Genomic DNA, 27,239 nt, shown 5'->3' on the forward strand with positions numbered 1-27,239 from the left:
AGAGGTGGATGTAGAACCTAACCTAACCTTATGTTGCCTTTAAAGCTTGCATGTCCAGAGTCCATTGTTGGAAGACTTAACTGTCTCTCTACTTTTCAGCAAAATAACAATAAGAGTACCGGTATTACTGCAAACCAAAGGGCTGGAGGGAGAAATTTAGTGCCAAATGTAAAATGACTAAAACTGAATGACTCTAAGACTTGAAAATAGCTTTTTTTTTTGTGATTATATTGCATATGCAATAATATGCTAAGCCCTAATTGATAACCAACCTTTAAATTGTCCCGGAGATGGAAATTAGACTCTTAGCTTTAACATCACATATTTAACGAGAAATCTTCGTTATTGAAAAGCATGCAAAAGTGATATAAGTGGCAGGATTTGATATTCTACAAAATCCACCTGTCAGTATTTTTAGCCAAGTAAATATAGTTTTAGATAAACAAACGTGTGACATTATTATAAGAATGCATTACAACTATAGTTTAAAAAAAAAGCATAGAAACAGTAAATATGTCTCTGTTACCTATACTCTAATGCACTTTATTATTATACACTATATATGATATACTACTGTATTTTTGAAACTGAACCTGAGTAGAGGTTAGGACGAGTTATTGATCTGTGTACTTAGATGGACGTTCACAGTTTGTCACGGAGATCAGAACAGTAAGCCAGTCAGGTGTAAGTACAGTGTTTTCTTGCCTGAATCTGTCCGAAGAGAATCCATATCTGCAGCGTTCCTTTGGGTGAGCAAACCCACAAGATAATTAGTAGGGACAGGACTATGCAAGAAAGAGGAAACTATGCTCCTAGTAAGGCTCTGTGTAGCTTGCGCTACCATGGGTGGTTAACACTTATCCATACTATGCATACTATAAAAAAAAAAAAAATCATTGTTATTGAATACACAGTTGCGCAGTTTGTTCTTTCTGCATGGAGTTTGCATGTTTTCCCCATGAATGTGTGGGTTCTTTCAGTTTTTTTTTTTTTTAATTTATTTTTTTTTTTTTACATTATTCTGCTTTATTTGTAGTCTATTTCTTTTATTTTTATTTTTTTAATTTTTTTCTTCTGGTTTTATTTTTCTTCTATTTTATTATCCAATTCATGTAAAGCACTTTGAATTGTCCATGTAATGAATTGTGCTATAAAAATAAAAATGTCCTTTCCTTACTCCTGCTTCCTCCCACAGTCCATAAATTCAAAATAGTTGTATACCAAAAACCAATCAAATGTATATTAAGTTATTACACCAGTATATTTATATGAAGATGTACATAAATCTTTCCCTTAGGCTTTGTGAAGGCAAACCTGTATTTAGCACAGTCCAATATTGTGTCACAAACCTAAAAAAAATAATGTACCAGTTGGATAACGGAGAAGCTATTAGTCAGCTTTATTTTTTTTTATATGTAGAAAAGCTATTTATTCTTTGAGAGTGTGTTTATTTAAGATCAACTATGCAAATTAACAAACCTCTAGAAAAGTACACCATATTATATAATTTTTCATATGAATCCCAGATTGTACCCAGCCCCTGTACTGCAGAGCGGAGGACCTTGCCTATTCAGCAAGGCCAATGACTCCCTTTAAGGTCCGACCTTTCAGACATTTAGAAGGGTATGGGGCATTGCAGGCTAACTAAAGAAGCCAAACGATCCCCATCCCAAGGGGATGGAGCCCTTCGTCCGTTTTTTAATTTGCATGTTTTCAAAACAAAAACAAGGCTTTGTTGGGCTTCTGTATAAAACCTCAAACTCAACGGTATTCGTAACATTTTTAATTGAGAAACTTCCCTGGATGGGAAGCGAAATGTCTCTAATCTTGGAAACAAAGTCCAGTAGATTGTTTTTAATTTTCTTTTTTTGGAATGACTATGACCTGGATAACACAATCTTCACCAGCGCATTGCACTCCATTTTGTTTTGAGGTTTTTAATGGCACTATTGGCTCATTTTTTGTACTGTTGGCTGACAGGAAGTGGGGTACGAGACAGTGGGAGATGGATGTGGCAAAGGACCAGGCCAGGTTCGAATCTAGGATGGCCGCTTCAAGGACTAAGGCCTCCGTACATGCGTCGGGCACACTAACCACTGCGCCACCAAAGCTCGCATTTACAGCATGCATTTACACACATGAATTTAGGCATGCATTTAAAGCATTATCTCATTAGTATTAGATTACTGTTTTATTTTCTAAAACAATACATTTTTAATATTGTTACACATTTTGCCTTTATTCCCCTCATTCCTGTTGCCAGTGTGGGTGAACCAAAAATGTAAATTCCAAATCCAACAGCAACACAAATTTTTTTTATTATTTAACTTATTTATGTTAGTCCTGCACATTTAAAGAAACCAAATATAGTAGTTAAGTTTATATTGAGCAGTTGCAAAAGTTTGGTTTTATCACACTTATTTTTAACCCTTAAATAGGTCAAACCTCTCAACATTTCCTCTATGCATCTTTTTATGCAATTACAGCCCAAATATAAGTTAGAGCGTGGGGGGAAGTATGTGTCCTGGGCATTGCAATGTGGGTCAGTGTTGCATGCCAGCAAACAAAATAAGAGTGAGCACTGCTGATTTTATGCTCATTATTCGGTCTTAAAATGACTTTCATTTTTTGTTCCCTCCCACTTCTCTTTTCAGTGAGGGTGCAGCTGAGTGTCAGTCATTCTCCTTTAAACACAGTTTACTATTTATTGTAATAATGGCAGCATAGACAGAGATCCAAGCCACGTTGATAAGATTTATCTGGTGTCACCAATCAACAGTGATGTTCACATGTACCTACAGTACCCTCTATGTCGAGCCGGGGGGGAGAAGCTGGCTTTAGATTAGACATTCATGTTCGAGATTAGGTCTGTAGAGAGAAATAACATCTCCCTGCCCTTGTCCTGTTTCTGAAAAAGATTTCCAGTAACGACCGCCTCCCCAAGAACCTACATGTGTTGTAGTGTGATGGAGCAGGCAGAGGCTGACTCTAATAGGCCCCCCCCCGTTCACCCAGAGCCCCCAACAGTCGCACCACCATAGCCCGGGGGCCAGGGGCAGGCGGCAGGGCCCACAAGGTAGCCGGCCACCAGGGCTGATACAGAGATTTGGTAACAATAGAAATTACAGATATGTAAATCAAACCTTATCTTCCTTTTAAGATTACTGTTTTGGATTTAGTAAAATAGTGCAATTCATAATTCATTATTTAAAATAATTTATCATGTTTTTAATAAAACGATGGCCTTTAAAAATAACATGACTGATGAATAACCTACAATAAATATTCACACAGCGTGACCTCATTCAGCTCCTATAGTTATTTTAATAAGTAAGTTATGATATCTAATATAAAAACATCAAACAAAGTGCATTAAATCCCAGGCATTCAGTCATTTTGAGGTAACTGTCACTGGCATTTCTAAAACATATAAAAAAAAATAGAATTACCTTCATAATTAAAAAAATATATATATTATGCTACGATTTCTTTTTGCAAGTAGTATTCTGTACAAAAGTCCAATCAAAAGTTGGCACTGATTGCCCGTTTGGTACACCTGTGCCTCTCCCACTCACTCTCATCAGTGCTCATTTCATCCACCTGTGTTCCAGCCTTTTTAAGCAGTACCCAAACCAGATCCCTTGACTGTGTTGTTACACTCCACCAGTTCACCAATCACATCTCCATCAGCATTTCAGTCTTCATCATCATACATTGGTCAGTCTAATCATGCCCGTCAAATGTTCATCCTTACTATCCCATAACCTTTTATTCTTTACCTTATGCCCTAAACACTCCCTCCTTTCTCTCTCTATTTCTATCCCTTTTCACCGTGGCTTGAGGGTCTGGTCTCGCATCTCAGCCACAGCATCTTTTCTTGGCGAAGACTACTCTAATCCGTTTCTTAGGTTACTCATCGAAGTCTTCTGCCTGGTCCCGAGCCCCAAAGAAGTTATTTAGTTAAAATCAATAAAACTTATCTAATTGCAGCATTTACAAACTGTGTAATAAGATAATCTTAAATTTATTTATGTTTCCTCATTTGAAAGTGATAGACGTAATTCAAGAAGCTTTTGATAAGTTAATAACATGATTTCTCAGTTAATAAAGATCATCTGAGTTCAACTGACGTTCCCTCGTGTGTCGGAAGTACAGTCTGTATTTCAGCAGTACTCCTACAACATTCACAGTGTTTTGAAGGAGGCATGCTACCACCCACTCATGGAAAAATGATCATGTAACTTAAAAAAAGCAAAACAAAAAAACACACCAAGTGGGCTTAGAGGCAAGACTAATAAATAATGAAGCAGGAGATAGCTGTGTAAGATTTTCAAACAATTTGAAAAATCTTAAATTCCCCATGTGTGTGTTTTATTGATACATGTTTTCTGTAATCTGAAATATAATGCACATCTTCTCCCCTCACTTCTCTAGGGCATCCTTCTTTACTTTATATCTTTGTCAGCATTTTCCTGTAAACATTTTTCTCAATGTGACATGTCCCTGTATAAGTGTTTAGTACACTGACAAGGTTTAATCCTAAATGCTTTGTTCTGCAAAGAACTCTGCAAAGATCTATCTCGTGTGAATCAAGTAATTTATAAATTTTGATACTATCATATTCTCCTTTTTTGTTTTGCTTTGCTTTTTTCCAGAATCTCATACTGCACCGCAGATAAAACTCAGGACAAGGTCTTCGCTTATGTTTCCCAAAGTCAGTTCAATGAGACTCTTGAGTGTCATGCATTTCTCTGCCAAAAAAGAAAAATTGTAAGTATGGAACACATCCACCCATCTATAGACTATAAGATTCAACATTATATAGAGATTTGAACAGTTGGCATTTGAATATTACTTTAAACTGAAGTTGTTTATTTTTGTATAGATGAGGAACCTCATGAAAATACATACTGTATTATTCAGGTTGTTCTGTAGTGCCATCTAGTGGAAATTCTATTAGTTGAATGTTCATAGTTCAGTCTAATAATTTGTTTGCTTATGTTTTCATTTTTATATATTATTTTACATTAGCAATTTAGGTGAAAGTCACCATGATCAAACAATCAGTCCAAAATACATGTAATGCACTTATAGATATTATTTATGCCATTTTTACTTTGTATTCAGGTATTGCTCGAGTCTACTACCCAGACCCATTCAAAAAAAAAGTGAATCAATCAAAAATCTTTTGAGACACAATTATGCAACTGTCAGTACATTTATGGGGCCTCACTTTTTTCTCCTTATCATGTTAAATGACTTTCAGATGCTGATAATACAAGTGTTGAGACTGTTATACCAGTTTCTTGTATAGCCAATCATTTCCATACCACCTTCTGCCCTGCTCTCTGCTAAATTATCTTCTAATTGAACTTAGTTTACATGTAGCTGGATTATTATTTATGGTTGAAGTCAGTTATCAATGCCTTAAAAATACATCAGTTTTCTTTTCTTTAAACAGTAACGCTTTTAAAAACTCAAAAGGAGAAAAAAGGTTAAAACTGTTAAATGTGTGTGATTTTTTTAAGTTAAATGTTAAAACAATAAAAGAAAACAAAAAACAGTAATATAAACTTAAATCATTAAGTGTGTGTGTTACATTACTGTACTGCCTCTCTCTCTCTCTCTTCCAGGCTCAGGCTGTAACCTTAACAGTAGCTCAGGCATTTAAAGTAGCACTAGATCTTTGGGAAATTGCTCAGGAAGGTAAGTTGATGTGCAACTAAAAATATGCAACATCTAACCTCGTCCTCCTTGTAAAACTTATTTTAACAAAGAAACATACTTGGGACTAGATGAAAAATGAAGACTTACATCTTGCATGGTTCTTATTTTCTTATCTATATTTTGTGTTTGTAGACAAAAACAAGAAGGCGAGGACCTGCTGTTCCTGTGCAGCCAGTGACGGCCAGATGGAGACGACAGAAACACAGTGTGTTCCAGGAGGTGTGACCATTTTAATAAGTTCTCATTAATGTGTCCCTCCAAACTGCAGTATCAGTCGCACACAAGATACTGTCAGAATGGAATGGCAGAAGGTTTATGAGACTGATACAGAGATGACTTATTTTTTTTGTAACCTTTTGCTTAAATTGTTGTAAACTTACAAAGGTTAAGCAATTTCCTACTCCACTGCTATTGAGATGGCAAGTGCCTAATTAGCACAGGCATATTTCTTGCCTTTCTCTATCTATTTCAGTATATAAGTAAAATGTTCCTGACATTTTCTCTTACTAGGAATTCTGTGGATTATTTGCACCATGCTGGAACTGGAGTCCCAGTAATGACCTTTAGGGGTTATTATATGGACAATATAATGAGGACTGTGAATATGTAGCTGTGGATACATTTTTTTTTCTGCCACTCCTCAAACTTTGATGGAAACCACATTAACAGTGAATAACAATTAGTGTTGAAGGCCAGCAGCAGACGTTTTCATTGACTTGACTTTAAAAGGTCAAAAAGTTCTTAGCTGAGAGAGTCAAGAAATCCTGACTTTACTACTTAATTGTTCATTTTTGATCAGTTTTAAATAATCCAGATTTAGTCAGTTCAAGTATTTCTCTCTTAAAAATGTAACAAATTGAAGTATATATACAGACATTCTGAACATCTGGACTGCCTCCAAATATACAAGCCTTTTCTTTCCCGTACTCATATTTGTACAGGCCACTTGTACTTGGGATCTATTTCTTTCGATCATGATGCAGATTTTATGAACATAGGTAAGGGAAGGAATATAGACTCACCGTTAAATCATTTGTTTTAATCATTAAGTCATTTATGGATGATCTTTCACCTTGGCACACCCCAATCCTTGAAATCTAAAAAAAATATTCCAGACAGATGGATGTTATTGTTACTTATCTGTTCATAAATTAGTTTAGGTTTGGAAAATTGTATTGTTTTTTGTTTTTTTTTAACAACTTCATGTTGTCAGACACATATTTAGTTGTTTCTCCACTTGATCTGAGAGTAGTCAGACATGTCGATTGGGAAAATAAACCCACCAAAAATGTGGTAAATCACAGAGAAATTAATATTCAACCAAGGGGCAAATATATTTTCGCATGGGGTTGTTTGGGTAGCTTTTTATCTTATTTATGTGCGAAACTAAATGTTTTAACTGTGACAAAATTAAAAGTTAGAAGAAATCTTTAAGGGGGATAAAAAATGCTTTTCCTAGCATTGCACTGATTAAAAAAAAGTCAGACATTATCTCTGTTGTGTCTCGATTTTTATGTACATTTATTCCCTTACTCAATCTGTTCCTAACTGTCCTCTGCATGTCTCTACGTCAGCTTCCATTCCACACCTGCCATCCCCCTCACATCCAGCAGCACATAAGCCCAGTGGGATAGAGGAGAAGCCCCGCAGGCCCTTATTCTCAGCTTCTCTCAGCTCACCATTGCCTCGCAGTAACCCCACCAGGAGACGGCCGATTAAACATGACTCTTGGGTAAGTAACAGGCTAAATGTCCTTGCAAAGGGAAACAAGATATGCCTGCAAGGTTTTTCCTTTCTCAGAACAAAACAAATGTTCAAATGGAAAGTTTGAATACTTAAAACTAAAATAATTATTATCTTGAATAATTTAAAATTTGTTTTGTTATTTGACTTTTCATCTGGAGAGAGTTTTAAGGTCTGCTTTGCATAATTATATCCTCTTAGGTAAATGTAGTGCTATGTTTTGCTATGAGTTTACATTTTTATGTCATATTTGTTGTGTTTAGATTAAATTTCGGCCTTCTGAAACAAAAAATTGATTGTGCAGATTGAAAGTAGATTTCCTATTTAAAAAAAATATGAAATTGATAAGGTGCAGTATAGGACTTAGGTAAATGAAGGAGATATTTTCTATTGTGTCCAAACATGATCAATCATAATGAATTATAAGCTTTCTTTGGTTTACTGTACTGTTTGAAAGGATGCAAAATGTTGTATCTTTTAATGTAAAGCATTCTTATTTTTCACGTAGTTCCAAATGTTTCACACAAGATGTCACTATTATCTCTAAAATAACTGTACCAATTTTTTGGTATTCCGTGTTTTCCCTGGAAAAATATTTGGTAAATTAGGATAAATGCTGTAAGAAAATGCTTACTCAGCATAAAAGATGCTAGATAATGATTTACAGGATCTTGTGTGTACATTAATCAACAAAGTTGTGTCTCAACAGGATGTGGAGGATGGTTTCGATGATGTCTTTTCAAGGTAACTTTAGCTTTTTCTGACTTCTGGTTGTTAGGAATATTTAGTAGTTGGCTATATAAAAGGAAATTGAATTTTCTATATAGGCGGAATGTTTAAAAATGATTCCTGCAATCGTAAAAAAAATATATTTATGGAAAAACTAGAAAAAAACTATTTTTTGATAATTTTTCTTTTAACAGTTTTATTTTCTGTTCATTTAGTACTAATGTTTCTCATGAAATTGGTAAAATTATAGCATAAACAAGATTACCTGGCCATGCAAATATTTATTTATCTAAACAACATCCAGAACTGAGCAAATTATTGTAAAACAACTAACGTTGTGATGAATGATGATGCAGAGCAACATGATGCACTTTACAAATCCACAACAAAAAATGTACCTAACAGCCAACCAAGATCCTCCTATTTTAAGTATACTGTAAATTGAACAGGCGTGTTAGAGCCTTCTTTGATTTTGTTCTCTTTGTAACCATCTGAGTTGGTTTGCTTGTTTAGCAGCTCTCTGTGAGACATTTAGCCAATGAGTATGAAATTACCCCCCCCCCCCCCCCCCCCACGTTGCAGATTTCAAAGTGTTGATCTGTAGTCACTTCACCACAGCAGATGTCGTTGTCATGGCAACAATATTTTATACCATAGGGAGAGTTGCCGCCTCTACCTAAGTCTATACAAATTTGGGTCAAATTTGTTGTGACGTAGTTGGACCCAAATGTAAACAAGCAGAGAGATGCAGCTTGGTAAATAAAAGGTTTAATAAAAAAAAAGTTCAAAAACTTATTGAAATCTGCATTGCTGAGAATGAACCACAATAAGGCCTTGACACATAGACAGAAAGATGATGGTGCAAGTTGGCATGGAGCCTGCTGGAGGAATGCTTAACTTGCCCCTTGGCTATTTTGTCATCGTTCTCATTTGTTGGTGTAATTTTTGGGGTATAAAGAATAGTCCTCTGCCATCTGATATTACATGCTGACCACAAATCAGTTTGCACATAGGCCTACCTAGAGTACATTTCATAGCAACTTTTTAATAAGGCACTAATTTTCACAAAAAATAATATGCTATATAATCAAACCACATATTTTCTCTGTATCTTTTTATAAAATCTTGAAATTTTAAAATTAGACAATTCTTGATTGAACTGATTTAGGTTGGTAGAGTTTAGATCTTATTGGCTCTAAAACTTACAATATACATTGAAATTCAAGGTGCCTGCCAATATAATTTTGCTGTTAAAATGGTGAAACATTACTGTGTGAAAGAAAACTATAAATTAGATTTAAAAATTTGTATAGTTTCTAGCTTGTTCTGTAACTGATAATGCAGGAAAGTTGTTTTAATTAAGAGTTATCACGCAGGTTTAGAATCAGTCCTGTGTGAAACACCTTTTGGTATAATATTCTGAAAGTCATTGAGGTGGAGCCTCTGTGCTTAGAGCCAGGCCAAAAGGATTTCACAGTAAATACCTTTAGTATATGTGCTTCTACATTTAATTAAATAATGCAGCTTGTGTGTGGGCTTTTTTAATGAATTTTGACTTGATACAGCTTCTGGCTCAGCAGAGACCTAAGTCTATAATTAAAGCTAATTTGAATGTCATATCTTTCAAATAGTGTAATTTTAGCTATTTCCGTGAGTTGAATATATTTCAAGGTGAACCAGTCTCACCACATGCCAATGTTTACCGAGTACATCTTCTCCTTCCCTTTATAAAGCATTTTTGGTCATTTCAGCGTTCACTTACCGTCAGCTCAGATTCTCATTTCTTTTGTTTGTTTTGGCATACAGCAATATGGAGGTAGACGAAGCAGATACTGGTAAGTGATGATGCATGACTGGCATGCTCCTTACATGAAGAAGCGTTTCTGTATATTGACTCTTCTTTATAATTTTTGATTTGTGCATTCATCATTACATATAGTCATGATGAAAGGTCCTTATAGAAGGAATAGTCTAAATACAGCAAAATTCAGAGAAGTAAAATATGAAAATTATGGACCATCCATCCATCCATCCATCCATCCATCCATCCATCCATCCATCCATCCATCCATCCATCCATCCATCCATCCATCCATCCATCCATCCATCCATCCAAGGGTAAGCAAATGGAATCGGGAAATTTGCAAGGAGATTATGAAGAAATAAAAAAATCAGTAAACAAAAAAGAACTCGGCAAGTAATTTTTAACCAGGCTCATCTGCACTTATAAATCCAAATTCCTGTTACGCTGATTATATGTCAGTCTATGCCAAACTATCTTATGAGTCAGCAGTCTTGCCTTTGTGATGCCATTAGATTGAATGTCTTTGACAGCATTAAAAGAGTTACTTGTGGTACAAAATATTATTTCAGCTTAATTTAATGTCCCAAATTGTTTCGAGGTTACCGCACAGTCTTTGTTGGGGGAATGAAGTGCCTCCAAATGGTCAGATCATTAGTGTCTCCTTAATGCAAGGTTTACTTCTTATAATTGAAAACTTTAATGCATCCTGTAATTAAGATTTTTATAAACACCAAATGGTTTATTCTCTTCTCATTTACTTTTTATTGTAACATTTTTACCTTGCACTTATATTTTAAACCTATCCTATTCATCAGCCCACCCATATGCAGAATACCAACATCTGGATTGTAAATTTAAGTTATAGGGTATATTGAAGCTTAATAACATCACAAATATAGAAAACTCAGTTAATTAGAATAAAAGATAAATTGGCCCTTTTGAAGAGAGATTAACACAATATTAAATCATTAAGAAATTAGACTGAATATAGTCTCTAATTCCCAGCATCACAAACCCCCCAAACTTATTTTTTTTGGAAGATTTGAGTTTTCAGCTGCATAAGTACATGTTTAATTTAAAGAGAAAATAATTACTTTACAACATGGTGTTTATAATACTCAAGAATTGACTTGTATCTTAAAATTAAGTCCTCTTAATCCAACTGATGTGAAATACAGTAACCATCTCCCTATCTGTCTGTGAAGCCCTCTGCCCTGTTACTGTCATTTTTTACTCATTCAAATAGATCTATTTTGCATACCCTTACTACATTTATATTCTTTTTCATTATCAAGTTAGAAACCATTGAGAATCCATCTTCTTCAGCAAAGTTTTATAACTTCTTATAACCTCTTTATATTTAGGTTCTGTCTTCTTTATTTTCTCTTTCTTTTCTGTCAGATTGGCCGAGCCCCACTCCAAACCCGTCTCTGACAATGCAGCTCTGAGTCTGTGGGAGGTCTCAGATGAAAGACTGTTGCCTTTTGACAATAATTATTTTCAATAACACCAGCTGGCAGTAGCTGCCCATCATACAGCATTATAAAAAAATAACAGAGAGCACACACTGGTGCTCTAGACCGAAAAAAAAACAACAGAAACTGCATTAACTCAGCAGGGAAGCCAAGAAACATTAACTGTTATTGTAAAGGATCTAAAACCTGAACCCTGCTTAAAAGGTAAACAGCCATCAATGATGCAGATGTTTGCAAAAAATTACCTGGTAAAATATGGGTCGCTTAGCAAGCAGCACAGAAATGCTTTAGATGCAAGAGTTACTAAATATCTACACTGTAAAATCCCCAAAGAGATTCAGAGTGAGATCACAGAAATAGTTGCATAAAAGCTCTATTTAGTTAAACAGACGTGTTTTGGGAAAAGCTCTTTGATATTGTAGATATTCTGCCAACTTCTCTGAAAGGAGTCTAACTTTTTAAACATGAAATGCTGTACAGTGAATACAACTCTCAAGAAACAAACGAGTCATGTTTGTCTATTGCCATGCAATCTTATATAATTTTTTTTAAATAATTTATTTCTAATTATTTACTTATATCTTATATACAGTATTATCATTTAAATATATATTTTTTCATTTGCTCATTATATTTAAACATTTCTCCGAACAGATGTGAAAGATTTTTCCAGTTTTTGTGCTAAACCAAAGTTTGTTTTAGATAAAGTCTTGAACTTATTCCAATAAAGAAATGTGAAAACCATATTTATTTTTCCGTAGTTGGAAAGCCACCGCAGAGCCATGCCAATGTGTTATTTCTATTATTTATTGCATCATATTGTTACCCAAATTCTGTTGAGTGTAGTAATTTTGTTAGGGATCACAGTGTGAGGAAAGAGCTCATCTACATTGATATTACCCTAGCCTTCTTCATTAATGAGCTCTGATATGTCACACAGACTGACTAGTTACAGCTTGTGCTGCAAGCTTTTGCTTAGTTACAATTTTGGATAGTGCATTAAGATTTTAGCCAAAACGTTCTTCTAATTCTAATGCATAGTGCCAACTACTTGGAGCATTTTAACAGAATAAGTAGTTCTGTAGTTTAAATTCAGGGGTTTATTTTAAACATAATTTAAGTGGGTCTTTACACTGCAAAAAAACTTAATCCAAATAAGTTTTTTTTCTTAAATTAGGTGATTCTCGAATTGATAAGGTAAGTGAAACACTTTGCAAATGGAAATATTTAAAATAAGAAACAGCCATTGCATTGTCTTATTTTGAGTGCATAAACATATAATTATCTTAATTTAACTGTAAAAGATCTAATTCCATCATCTTATTTTTACCTACTCATATTAATCATTTTTACTTATTTCTAGATTGTTTTTGCAGTGTAAAATCTCTAGAACCCTGTACCTGTTTTTAGATAAATTTTTAAAGGATTGTTTTAAATTGTACTATGCCTGGGGCAGCTGACAAAATCTCATCTGACTTTAACCTCCCCAGTTTTTGTCATTCATTTGAAAATATATTCTCTAATATTAGATCATTTACATTAAAAACAACATGTGTTTTACAACCTGTGGTTATTTGATTTTTTAAAGAACGATGGCAGCTTATATTTGTGAACATTTTTGTGCCATTTCTAAATTACTGGACTTATAAACAATTAAGTATGCAGAGGTTATAGCAACTGGAAGGATGAGTCGTATTTATTAGAAAGAAAAAAATTCAACATCCATAATTAATATGGAAATGCCAAATATACCTGGTTTACTATAGTACTGATCCAAATATTAAAATAAGAGCTGCGTCTGTTTTTCCCTGGCTACTTGCTGATAAAATCATTGCTCCAGCAGCAGAAAAATAAAAATTTGATATGAAGCAAGATGCTGGTTTGGTTTAGCACTTAAACTGGTTAGGTGGAAAAAAAACTGTTTCCAGTCATAATATGATATATTTATAGCTTAACATTGACTTATCTGAAGTGAAAGCACTATGTTGTACCACTGTTTGATATGTTGACATTTGAGAAAGGATACAAGAGCAACCAATAAAAACAAACTATCTGCTTGACTAGCCTCTGCATTGTGCATTGTATGTTACATTGTAGTGAAAACCCTTTCAAAAGATATACCTCCAGGATAATACCTAAGGATACAAACTTTATGAGCTTTCTCTTCAGAATTATTATGTAATCTGTTTTTTTTTGTTTGTTTTTTTTTTTTTTTAAAGGTGTTGGATTTGTATTCACAGCTAAGTATCTTATTATCCATAACAACTGCTTATTAGGATGTCCTTTTTTTTACCAAGTGTTTTTTTGTCTTGAGAAAGATCTCGGTCTTTCCTCAGAGGAGCGGGCAGACGTTCAGCAACAATAGCATTGAGCTGTTTCACTGGTGTGTTTGTGATCACTATACATACCACCATCTCATTAATTAAGCTGTTACTGTACATAGAGATGATGTGATTGTAGGATTTGGGGTTATTGCTACTGTAATTCAAACTCTAAAGGCTTTGAGAAATCATAACTCCTTTAAAATATTGTATTTTTCATTGTTATTAGGATCTTGTATTATTGTAAAGAAGTAGATTCAGGGCTTTACCCAAGTGTTTTTTAAGCTATTTATCTTCCCGAGATGTAAATGTGTGGTTTGTACAGATTTAAATATGTGTTACTGCTGAAGGTTTTAAAACGGCTATTACTCAGTCATGTTCATAGGTCAGTGGTAACCAATGTTCGCACTTCAAACTTTCCACCATAACTCCAGGAAACACTGTTAATCCAAAGCATTAATCATTGTAAATGGAAATGGATTGTTCCAGATCGCATTATTGATGTAGACTGAACTCTTTATTTTTGATTTATTTCTTAAATGACACTTATTGTAAGAAGGGCACTACTTTTGTTTGACTCTGAATGAAGAGGTTTCTTCTTTCTGTGTTCATTGCACCCTGACAGTCAATTATTTTGACAATTGGAGCTGTTTTGTGTGCAGGTCGCGGTCACTTTGTTGTCATGGCACCCGCTGAAGAATAACTAGATGGCTTATCGGGTTACACCATGAAGCTTAATTGCATTGTTATTTTCTTGACTGAGTGGAGCCTTGACGGCGTCTCAAAAGAAAACTGTGAATTTTGGAAAGAAAAAATGGTTCAGTGAATAATTTAAATCTCATGATGTTCAAGGATAAGCAGTTTCAAAATATAGAGCGTAATGCAAGGTTTACTTATTTATTTTATGGTTTTTATACCTGTTATTCTCTGCTTCATTTGTTCAACCTTATATTGTTGCACAGAAAACTCTTCAAGGATTTTATTTGATTTGATATAAAAAATTTGCATTCCCCTCTCCTAAACACATATATTTGGGAAGTAAAACATAACATTTTTCCATCTTCAATGTTTTATGATACAAAAATGAAAACAAAGATGTAAGATAGAAAAATGAAAAAAACAAAAAGATGCAGCAACTTGTTTGCATTGGTGCACACTACTTATATGTCATATTTTCAAACATTTTTCCACCTACTGCAACAAATCTGAAATTAATTGTATTAAATCTGACCAACCTGAATTGCAGTTGGTAAGTCTCTGTTGAATTTGAAATATTTCTTTTCTTATTTGCATCCATTTACTATAGTTTTTGTTATTGTTTTTTTTTTTTTTGCAATGGGATCAGTAAGGAGAGAAAATTATTTCATAACATCGGAAATACCACAACGGAATAAAGGTATTTGTCAGTGAGTCTAATGTAAGCTCCAGCAAAGCAACACAGCATAGTTTATAACAGCCATTTTCAACCACTAGCAGCCCCTTTTCCAATTGACTTTGAGAATGAAAGGAAATTTGTTACACAGACACAATTGGATATTTCCAAGTGACATTTAGAAACAAGTAGTAGAATGGACTTTGGATCTGGAATAATCTAATAAAGGGAATTTTACAGGGCTTGTCTAGTTCATACAGCACATCAATATATGCAGACTTAAAGCAAACCTTGAACGGAAGCCGTTCTTTGGCACAGCTCTGTTTCATGTGCAGGAGGAGGTGTTGGGGAGGGTGGAGAGTCAGGGGGACAACAAGACTCCAAACTGAATCAAGAATGACCTGAATACAAATGAGCCTGTGAGGATCTGAGTCCTGGAAACATATGAAGGTTGTATAAATCAAAGTTTAGGGAAATAATCTATTATATAATGAAATAATCCGTTATTTCCCTGAAAACTTTTATAGGATTGTTTTACTCTACTTTGAAAAGGTGCTTACCCTTGTTCAATCTATGCAACTAGAGTGGTTTAAAACAATGCTGTGATGTTACAATAAAAGCAATTTGTGTACAAAACACAAAAATATGTCCTAATCTGTGTAAAACATGTAAAACTGTTGCTTTGCCACATATTTATGCACAATAAATATTTGTATAACAATGGGTTGTCTCTTCCTTTTTTAAACTAAAATAATAAAAATATTAGAACAAGTCATTGGCATTGTTCAATGTTTTAGTCATACGTAAGTGCTTGGTAGCCTCAAAAATAAATAAAATTAAACTTTAGACCTTGGCTGCTGAATGTACAGGCAAACAAGCCAACCTCAAACATTTAACTATAAATGTTTACTTTTTCTCCTGCTGATCTGGCCAAAAAACATCAATACAGACATACAAGTCAGTCCGTACTGTTTTGCTCTCAAATATTTTTCCAGATCTCTGTGCAATCTAAAGCCAGGGCATGTTGCTGTTTGTCTCACTGACTGAAAGTCAAATCAATAAGACTTCATACAGCTCCCTGCTGATTCAAAGATCAGATGGTGGAAACATGAAAGCATTGGATTATGGGGTCTATTTTTGTTCAGCGAAATAAAAAACATTCACTGATTAACTATAAAATCCTGACTACTAATAATGCTATTTGTTCACCTTCGCTTGTGGCTTTATAGGACATTGCCACTGATGTCTATTTACAAAAAACAGCACTATTATTTCAGCTCAGGTATGGAGAATGATCTTTAAAATATGTTTCATTGCTGAAATATAATCTCAGACTTTACTGGCAAAGAAATGTACAAAAAGCAGATTAGGAAATAAACGTTTTAACCAAATCACTGGAAGAACAGCAACAGATAACCATGAGCACAATAGTTGTTTATTCCTTTCTGCTAATTGGACATTAAATACTACATCTAGATCCAAGTGTTTTGAAATATTATGGTATTGAGAAGGCTAAAAAATGTACAGATCCCCAGTAGAGTCTACAATCTTTTTATCTATAATCTCCTGATCTTCCAAATGGTTCCTGAAATGACATTCCCATTGCCTTTTATAGACCTTTGGCTGAAAGCATCAAAGACAGCAGGTGTTTTAAAGATATTTTTTTCTTTCACATTGTTTTTTTTTTTTTTGTCTGTCTCATCTGACAACAGCATAATGTTTAGGTTCAAATGTTAAAAGCTCACAGAAAATGTTAGAGACGTCTCAGAAAGGTACAGTATCAGAAGAGTTAATAAATTTCAGTTAATCTTTAAGTATTTATTTAAATATTTTCTTGATATCATGCAGCCTTTTTAGAAAGATGCCAAAAAATTATGTTTTTCACTGTTCCCTAATGCAGGAGTTCCCGAACTCCCAAACCGTACTGCAGCCCCCCCAAAAATGACATTAGCTTCTTGTTGGTTTTCTTATTTATAAACTACCGTAACAGACAATGCAATGAAATATTTGCTGTAAAATAGAAGTCACTTTTAAAATGTTTTTTCTACTTTTTTTCCTGTTCAGTTATTAAATTGTTTAGATTATAAATATATCAACTTACATGTTTTTTTATTTGTATCAAATTTTAATGAAGAAAAACAAGCATTTGAAATATGTGTGTGTATGGGACAGTCAGCTTTAAATATCCTGGCTTTTGTTGTTTTAATTATAGATTTTTACAGATCATAGTAAGTAATGATGATTTAAAATTACATTGCATAATAAGGAAACAAAAATATTTGTTGGTGATTTTTTTCATTTCTTTATTTTTTTTTCTATTTCCTTTCTTAATTCCCCCTTCATTTTCCCAGGCCCCCCAGCCCTTGCTTATGTCCTTGCTTATTGACATGCATGACCAGATACGCTAATAAACACATAGCCATGTCACAGCATGGGGCTGTCATCTGAGCAATTAACAGGAAAAAAAAGTTTGGACATTTAGAAACATTAAATCACATTAAACTCATTATCATTCAAACAATAATATAAATGTATACTAAATGGGGTGTCCTGTACATAAGATGCAAGCAATGCATGGTTGGTTCCAATGGGATTGGAACATTTTTTATGAAAAATTACCGTAGTGTCTACCTAGCAGTTATTGTGACGATATTTAAGCAGCATTGGTTGTCATGACAGCTGGCACCAGCACCCCTCGTGACCCCACTTGGGATTAAGCGTGTCAGAAAATGGATGGATGGTTGTCATGACAAGAGAGCTAAGGCTGAAATACTGGAAGCAGGCAGGTAAATTTAATGATATGAAAACTTGAACCTTGGAGGAGATAAAGGCAGAGAGATCCTTTGACGACTATAGAAGAGGCAAATACAATTATCTGACAGTATTCAAAGTAAATCTGCTAGGATGTGAACAACAAAAAAAAACAAAACAACTAATGATGGTGAGAAGCAGGTGCTTTGGGATCAGCAAAGATAAATTTAGGATCAGAATAAGGGGATCTAATCACATAATGAATACAGATGCAACCATACCTATTAGAAAGTCCTAATCTTTAAAGCGCCGGCTGAGTGTGAAGTTGGTCCTTGACAGCAAAAAGGGTCCCTGAGGCAGAGCAAACTGCATAACAGGTGGAGAATAAACTCGGCTGTTCAGATAGAGAAATTCAGAGAATGTGCAATATGCTTTCTGTGTGGATAATTGCACTGAGGCATTAGGAATGCCCATTAAGATCAGCGTTGTGTAAGCATACTTGCTCTGTTCAGTTTAATTTTCATTTTCAATATAGTCTTTTAACTTTAATAAAACTCCTTTTTCTTTATATATATTTTTTTGGCCAATTGCTTTTTCTTTTTTATGTTTTGTGTTAGATGTTTGTTTCCCTGTTTTTTGCAGAATCTCAATGTTGCAATAGCAAATCTTAGCATTTGCTATGAAGGGATTTCTATCAAGACAGAAACTCCCCGTAGATGCTTTCAACAGATAGAGGTAAGTGCTGATTAATTAGGCAACGTACGATATAGAATATGACATGCCTTCCACTTTAATCTGGCAGGGTGGTATATTACGGGAAATTGAATGAATCAAAATGAGCACCATTAAAATAGAATATGACAGCTTCCTCTCAAAAAATGATAAAAAGCAAAGCTGCTGTGGAGCACATGACTCATTTCAGAAAAACAAACCAGCTGTAAGTTTAAGGCTCATTCATATTTTCAGAGAACCTGTCTTGAGACTTCTTCATTATGTTCTTTACTATACACATAACTGTAGAGAAATTACTGTGTGCTGTTATATCTCTACAGTTAGAACCAATCAGAATTTGCTTTGAATGTACTCTTTATATCTTTTGATTAAAGAAAAATGGATAAACATGAATGTGCATAATTAACCTTAATTCAAAAGCTCTTAACCCACTTTGCACTGCTGACTTCACAAGGGAAATGCCACCTGCATAACATAACAGCTGCATGATATGCATTCAGAAATCCACTTAGAGACTATGCAGTATTGGAAGAAGAAAGATACCAGACTATTTTCTTTATAGAGCTTTTTTCTTGCCATTTTTTCTTGAGCAATGACTCAAATCACCACTGCAGTTATTTCAGCACAGATTAGGAGGAAAAAAAACCCAAACAAGAAGGCATTTCTTTTTATTAATTTTAAATTTTTGCATGCAACATTTAAAACTGTTGCTAAAAGTAAGGTTATTTTAGTTCATCAAAGCCTTATGTACCCTCCGTATCACAATCTGCAGATGAACAGCTCATTTACCCTTCATAAGCGTGTAATTGGATGCTAATAGTCTATTTAACACATTTTGAAACAGCTAATTAAATGCTGATAAGATGTACTGAATGCTTTAATACATTTTGGTTGTGTTGATAATAGCTGTAATATTTGACGCTGACAACCTGACATGACTGACTTTTAGAGGTCAGATGTGCTGAAGTATTGACTACTAAGAACAACATTACATTACATGCATTGGGCCTTTTTTTCCTAGCCCATACACCTTTTTGGGCATATTTTATTTTTTTTCAAATACCTTTCTCATACCAAAGAAAGAAATACCTGTCTTTCTTTCTCCTGCAGATTCAGATGTATATTCAGTTTTACATTGGTTTTAAGCAGATTAAGTTTTTAAAGTCACATAAATCATATATGTGCCTTCCAATCTAGGCACATGCATAAGTGCTTAGACCAGAGGTCCTTAATTCTTGATCTTAGGAGCGACTGTCCTGCTTGTTTCATTTTTTTTTTTTTCCCTACCTTCACCCACCTGACTTAAATAAATGGGAGTTCAATAGGCCCCTTTAATAGGCCTCCTTAGCCCTTGGTGGCTGCTGAGGAGGGGATCTAATAATTTAATTTAAGTTAGCTGGAGTGAAGAGACATCTAAAACGTGGAGGATGATGGATCCTGTGGACCATAGCCGAAGACCCTTGGCTTATATTATTTAAAATGTATGAAGTTTCTTTTTGACTGGCTGAAACTGTAGCTCACCACATATACACTCATGAAAGTGCGCATGCTCAGAAAAAAATAGCTGACAAGACGAGCATGTAGGGTGGCCTTACATAACCATACAATCAGAATGACTGAAAATTAATAGGAGCACTTATTTAGATGATCCACCCGGAAATGAGAGATTGTCCTCTATACCTTTAAGGAACACCAGTGGTGTTCCTAGGTGCTAGGATTGGGCCTAAAATTAAGCTGTCAAAAGGGTGTGTTTAATAAGCATATCTTCTTAAGATTTTAATCTGAGATTCAAGGTTTAGATTTGAGATGTATAAATATAGATTTAACATTTAGATTTCAGAATTAGATTCCAGATGTAAGATTAACTGAAGGTAAAGACCACTTATCTTCTTTGTCTAGGTTTGACTTGAAGATAATGTAACTAGAAGCTAGCTGACATGAGGGGGCTCAGTTAGAAAGGACTCTTTGGTTATGGTTTGAGAATTTTGAGTGTAATGGACATATCAGCAAACACATAAAGGTTAATGCTATGTTTTAAACCCTTACTGAAATAAGGTTTGTTTTAGCTTTTTAAACAGAAATTTAAAACAGATCAGCATTGCTTATCATGCAGTTACATTAGCTTATTGATAACTTGATTTACACAATATCAAACACATAAATTAATCCAAAATCATATTTGTTTTCAGCTGGAAACTCCGTAAATCTGCCGGAGCTGTTGATTTGTTTTGGAAGGATGAGGCATCTTCAAAGTTTGAGAAGGCTTAGCCAAGACTGTGTGGCTGGATGAATCTGTGTTTAAATGGCCTCACCAGAAGGATTGAGGCTTCCAAGTCTGACTTATTCTTCTTATTTAGACTCGGAGAGGACAGACATTGCAACAATCTGGTTCTGAACATGGTTTCAGGACTACTTTACTTGAGCAGGGATTGAGGAGTGAAGTCTATTTAGTCACGCTATCTTAATTTTTCCCATTGTTGCACTCCAGTAGAACTTCCACGGCATGGACCATGTTTTTTTTTGTTGGTAGATGACTTTGTCCCCAAGCACAGTCAGATCCCATGTCACATTGGGAGGTTCTTGTGAGAGGGGGGTTTGCAGCAGTTTGAAGTAGAGAGCAAATATTTTGTTCCTCAAGAAAACCAGCATGGACATTGATCACTAATGTCCAAAATTAATTTCAAAGCAAATTAAAACTCTGAAGTTGATTCCAAATGTCTGGCTGTGCTGACATTTCATGTCCAAATGTTGGCTTCCATCCAGAAACAGATATCTTTTGCAAGCCAGACAATTTGTTATGAGATTTATGAATTCAGAAACTCCTGAAAATATATCTTGCCAGGAGCCAGCAGTTGCGTTTGCCTCAATAGTGAGTGACGTGTATGATGCCAACACATGAACCACATGCGGAAGGCCATATCAAAACAAGCATGGCTGTGCCGATTTTAGCTGGAATACTTTTCCATGGGGGAGTGTGGCTTATTGCATGGGGGAGGACTCCCGCAGACTGACAGTCTGAGTCCCTAAGCAAGACCCTTAACCCCACACTGCTTCCTTGGCACCACACAACGCACCCCACTGCTGCACAAGGCGATGGGCTAAATGCAGAAAGTGCATTTCATTGGTCTGTACTTGTGATAGTGCAATAAAAATAAAAAATAAATACATAAAAAGAAAGCTGATTTGTTTTTCTTCTGAATAACAAGCATGCCTTTTCGGATAGGAAGATATTTTAATATTTCTCTGATTTATGAAAAGTTTGATGTACCCCTTTAAGGTATTATGGAGGATTTTTTTTACCATTTTTTTTAAACTTAACAAAAATCCCTGTAACTTCCCCCCAGAGGTAACCCCAATTAACACATGCAAGAGCCCATTTCTCCTTGTGCACGCTCTGTTTAAAAGTTGCTGTTCTGATAGCTCATACAAGTTTACTGTTCCCTATTGGTCACTTAACTCCTTCGCCTCTGCGCGAGGCATGCAACATCTTTGTTGTTAGTCACCACTGTAGGGTAGCAACAGCCACTTATTTAGATGATCCAGCCGGAAATAAAAGCTCGTCCCCTATACCCTTCACTCCTGAAGTTGTGAAACAAATCAAGCTGCTACTGGTGCAGTGATTAGCTAAAAACTCAGATTGAAGAATTGTCCTGAAAGTCCCTTTTGCAAGCACTGTCTACCTATGGATTTCCAGATTGATGGATGTAGTTCATATGAACTCTTCATGATATCAATCTGGGTTATGCCAGGTTAGCAGAGAAAAGCTGAATTTTTTGACATTACCTAAAAATATTTGTGGAAACCTAAGTGGAGTTCATATTCTATGTACAGTATTAGATGTGCAGAAAGAGGAAGCTTGGCTTATATTTATTCAAAGTAGCATATCTGAAGGGCTGTGTGTAATGACTTTGTTTCCTGTCTGATTACCATTAAAAACAACTTTTTTTTTCTTAATGGTATGACAATCCCACCATGGCATTCCAGGCTGCATGATGGCCCATTTGTAGCATTGATAACTTACAGCAAGGAGGTCTTGGCTTTGATACCCAGCCTGGGGTCTTTCTGCGTGGAGTTTAAATGTTCTCCCTGTGTGATAGGTTCATTTCTGGTATTCCAGCTTCCTCCTACAGTCCCAAAACATTGCTGTTAGGTGGTTTGGCATCTCTTATTTGCCCTTAGGGGAGTTTGTATGTATGGCTGTATTTCTTTGTTTTGACATGGGATGGACTTTTGACCTGTCCAGGGAGTACCTCGCTTTCCCCCCATAGACTGCTGAAGAGGTGCAACAGCCATGCATGGCCCAGACGAATAAGCATCAGAAGATGGTTATTGCATCATATCTCAATGCATTATTAAACCCTTGTCCCAACATCCTGTATTTTAGGTGAAAATACAATATAAATACGAAAGCTATGAATTCAGTTAATATACAGTTATGGATTCTTATGTTGTTTCATCAACATAAGAATCCATAACTCTCATCACATCACACAGATGCATGCAAACAATTGTCCTTTTAAGGACATTTGGAAGCTATATATTCCCTTTAAATTAAGGTTGGTGATCATTCTTTTACAATATTCTTTACTTATCTTTTAAGGACTGGACTGCATTAAAGTGCATATTTATATAAGTGTTGACAGGATTTCATTCATTAAATTCTTGCTAGCAATTAAAAGTCCTGAAAATATCGCATGGCCTTTTTATGTGCAAGTATTTTACCAAACAATAGAAGCATTTTATAGCTTTAATTGAGATAAACTTTATTACATTGCCTTAATTTTTATAATTAGCCATTTCAAAACTAGGTTTCTTATACATGTCAGGAAAAACTGTTTTCAGGAAATGACATTAAACATGAACCACATGTTAAAATGTTGCAGCCATCTCTAAAAGCAGACTAACTAAATATTCAACAAAGCTTCTTGGCTTATGAAAATGCATTTTTTCTTTTTAAGTTTCAGTCTGCACATTAGTTGGTTTTCTACACACCCTGCATGCAACTTTCTTTTAGCAAACTAAAAATGTTTTGTTATATCTGAAGTATGAAAAGACACAGTGTTACCCAGTGGCAGTTAAGTTTGGACTAAAATAAATGATGTAGTGATTTTATATTTAGAGATAATTTTTTTTAACACAAACATTCTCTCCTATTCATATCCTACTCACACTAACCACACAGCATTATGTTCAGGCAGCATACAGTATGAAAACTACTCACAATTGTCTAGAGGTGAACAGAGTATGTAACTGCACATGCCAATATCAAAAATACACTGCGTGTTTAGCGCCACAAAGATACGTATCCCAGAGATGATTGGTTACTGGATTTTGTATTGCGTTTTTAAAGCAAGCACCTGGAACAGCTATCAATGTTTCTGCACCATGGATTAACATTCAATCAAGTCCTGTCAATCTACAGGGGAACAGTATTTCAGCAATTTTAAGGTCTGTCTACATCATAACACCTATTTATGTGTAATTGTTGTCCTGGGAAAAAAAAGTCAGTCTCTTAATGCCCTTTCATCACTCAATGGCTTATAAGTAGCCCACATCTTCTCTGTTTTCTCCACGTTTTTTTTTTTTCCTCAATAGGGAGATAAAAAAGCAGTTGAAGACATAGTAGTTCAAGTTTGACCCTCTTCTTCTCAGACTTCAATGATGTTTATAGATGGCACAGAGGGATGGAACTGCAAAGACAAGAAAAGATGTTGACAATGTTAAATGGCTAATATTTTTAAGGTGTTTTCTAAAGTTTAATTGTATTGTAACCTATAAAGAACCCCCAGAAAATGACAAATAAATATTTCAGAAAATGTTGACAATGTTATTAAAGAAAAATGTATTGTAATTTGATGTATGACTCTCCTCCATTATTTGCATGGCTTAGATACCTCATTAAGTTAATCCTGTCTGCTTGTTGCTGTTTTAAATTCAGTCCTAAAGACACTGTAAAGTTTCATTCATCTATCACACAAGACAAATGGTTATAGTCCGTATTCATTGTCGTCCACTTCACCTGGGACTGGATCGCAGTAGGAGCAGTCTTAACAGAGTCTCCCAGACTTTCTCTCCCCAGATACCGCCTCCAGCTCTGATCAGGGAAGCCCGAGGTGCTCCAAGTCCAGCCAAGAGATATAGTCTCTCAGAGTGTCCTGAGTCATCCCCTGGGCCTACTCCCAGTGGGATTTGCCTGGAATACCTCCTGAGAGAGACATCCGGGGGGCATTCGAAAAAAAATGTCAAATCCACCTCGGCTGAGTCTTATCAATGTGGAGGAGAAGTGGCTGTACACCCAGCATTTCTGAATTACCAATCTCAGCCGCTTGTATCTGGTATCTTTTGCTTTTGTTCATGATCAAGATTTCATGACCATAGTTGAGGGTATAAAAGTAAACCAATCGTAAATCGAGAGCTTTGCTTTGCTCTTCACCACAACAGAAAGGTGCAGAGTCTGCATTATAGAGGCAGCAGCAGCACCGATCCCTCTCTCAGTCTCCCGCTCCTTCCTCCTCTCACTCGAGAACAGGACCCCAAGACCAGCTGGACCCCTCTTCCACTTGAGGCAGGAACACTCCTCAAATCTGGAAAGGAAAAGCCATCTTATTCCAGTCTGAACCATGGGCTCAGATTTGGAGGAGTTGATTCTCATCCCAGTTACTTCACACTTAGCTCCGAACCGTCCCAGAGCTTGCTGAAGGTCTTAGCAAGAGGGTGTTATCAGAACCATATCATCTGCAAAGAGCTGGGATGAAATCCACTCATGCCCAAACCAGACCCCCTTTGGCCTTTGGCTGCCCCTAGAAATAATTTTTTGTGAGTACTGCACCTACATCTGCATCAACTATAAAAATGTACAGTGCTTTTTTAAGCTTGCACATGGTGCTCAGGGACCGGCGTGACAACCCCACACTCAAATATATCTCTGCCTTTAATGCCGGCAGTGCAGACCAAACCCTTGTTACACTTGTACAAAGACGAAATAGCCCTTAGTAAAGGAGCTATCCAAAGCACACCTCCCAGGGCATTGAGAGGAACACGATCGAATGCCTTCTCCAGGTCCACAAAACACATGTGAACCCATTGATCCACAGGCCCAAGCAAGTAGCGAGGGTCTGCTGGGAATATTTGGGTGAGCCCTCTGTCAGGGACTTATTCAACTCCCACCTCCAGGAGAGTTTGTCCCAGATTCCAGGGGAGGATGGAGACATGGAGTATGGATGACTCCATTGTCGCCTTGTACTGCAAGGTCTGCAGTGCCTGTTGCGGAGGCAGTCCCCGAACCCGGGGGTGGACACGGGCAGTAAGGAATGCTGTAAAGCTGAACAAAGGAATCCAGCCTGGTTGGCTTGTGGGATTCCTGAAGCAGCAAGTGACTATTGTGAGGCCAAGTGTGTCGCTTCCTGGACACTTGGAGGAGTTTGGAGAGGCAATGGAGAGACTATGAGCTAGCCTCAAGTCAATTCTGGCAAACTGTCTGGCGCCTCCAGAGGGCTAACACTGTTTGCAATGGGAGTGGGGAGCTGCTGACTTTGAAAGAGGATGGTGGAAGTAATACGTTGGAGAATAATTTCCATGATGGAAATGGAAATCCTTTATTGTCCCACAGTAGAGAACTTCACTCTCTGCATTTAACGCATCACAATGGGGAGTAGTGGGCTGCCTCTGTTGGTGCCTGGGGAGCAGTCTGGTGTTAAGGTTATTCAGGGATCCAGAGTGGCAGTTGGTGGAAGTGTGTGGGGCCTGAAACCAGAGCCTCTGGGACCCAAGCACAATGCTCTAACCACTAGGCCACCACTCGCCCAGACATGGTGTGCTCTGGGCTGGATTCGTTCATCACCCAGGCTGAAGTCACTGAAGTGGTCAAAAAACCTCATATTGGCAAGGCCTCGGGGAAAATACACCCTGACTACCTTAGAGCTTTGGATTTTGTTGGGAAGTTGTGGCTCAAACACCTCTTCAACATCACTTAGAGATCGGGAACAGTCCCCCGGCAGACAGGGGTGGTGGTTCCCCTGCGTAAGAAGGAGGACCGGAGGGTGGGTTCCAACTATAATGGGATCGCACTTCTTAGCCTCCTCAGAAAGGCCTTTGCCAGGGTGCTAAGGAAGAGAGTTCAGCTGATTGTTAAACCTTGGCTTCAGGAGGAGCAGCGTGGCTTTTTTTCTGACCATTGAACTGTGGGCCAGCTCTAAACTCTCTGAAGGGTTCTTGAGGGTGCAATCACCAAAGATGCAAATCATCAAAGTCCTGTTGAACCACTCTACGTTTTATTAATTATCTATTTTTCTCAAATTTATAAAATTGATTTTTACCCTACAATGTTCTCTGATAAGTGAAATAAGATCAAATGAGACAACAACATACCACCATGCCTTGTTCCTATTGTTTAATTAAGTTTCATTATTTAGTAAAAAACTGCATTTTAAATAAGTTTTCAACATTAGTAAAAAGAACATATTATAGGTTTATATATATTTATATTATATTCATATTATTCATATTATTATATTCAGCTGAATGGGCCACTGACTGGGCTGGACCGTGTATTCGAACCAAGCAGGCCAGGGAGGGAGCCACTGAAA

At 36.1% G+C, this 27,239-nt stretch overlaps 2 protein-coding genes across 3 annotated transcripts in view; one reads left to right on the plus strand and one right to left on the minus strand.

Annotated features, from left to right (window-relative positions):
- Positions 1–12,054, plus strand: part of si:dkey-71h2.2 (low density lipoprotein receptor adapter protein 1) — a 60,075-nt gene extending 48,021 nt beyond the window's left edge. For both annotated transcript variants that reach the window (XM_038287556.1, XM_038287555.1), the window contains exons 4-10: positions 4,656–4,770; positions 5,634–5,706; positions 5,860–5,946; positions 7,302–7,459; positions 8,180–8,214; positions 10,006–10,034; positions 11,405–12,054. In XM_038287556.1, coding sequence (XP_038143484.1) covers positions 4,656–4,770; positions 5,634–5,706; positions 5,860–5,946; positions 7,302–7,459; positions 8,180–8,214; positions 10,006–10,034; positions 11,405–11,451 — 544 coding nt within the window. In that variant the 3' untranslated portion in view covers positions 11,452–12,054. The remainder of the gene's footprint in view (positions 1–4,655; positions 4,771–5,633; positions 5,707–5,859; positions 5,947–7,301; positions 7,460–8,179; positions 8,215–10,005; positions 10,035–11,404) is intronic.
- Positions 12,055–23,400: 11,346 nt separating this feature from the next.
- Positions 23,401–27,239, minus strand: part of fndc4a (fibronectin type III domain containing 4a) — a 29,158-nt gene continuing 25,319 nt past the window's right edge. The window contains exon 4 of the mRNA XM_038287559.1: positions 23,401–24,344. Coding sequence (XP_038143487.1) covers positions 24,303–24,344 — 42 coding nt within the window. The 3' untranslated portion in view covers positions 23,401–24,302. The remainder of the gene's footprint in view (positions 24,345–27,239) is intronic.

The sequence above is a fragment of the Cyprinodon tularosa genome, unplaced genomic scaffold (assembly GCF_016077235.1).
Source record: "Cyprinodon tularosa strain WSP-4 unplaced genomic scaffold, ASM1607723v1 ctg24, whole genome shotgun sequence".
Taxonomy (NCBI): Eukaryota; Metazoa; Chordata; class Actinopteri; order Cyprinodontiformes; family Cyprinodontidae; genus Cyprinodon; species Cyprinodon tularosa.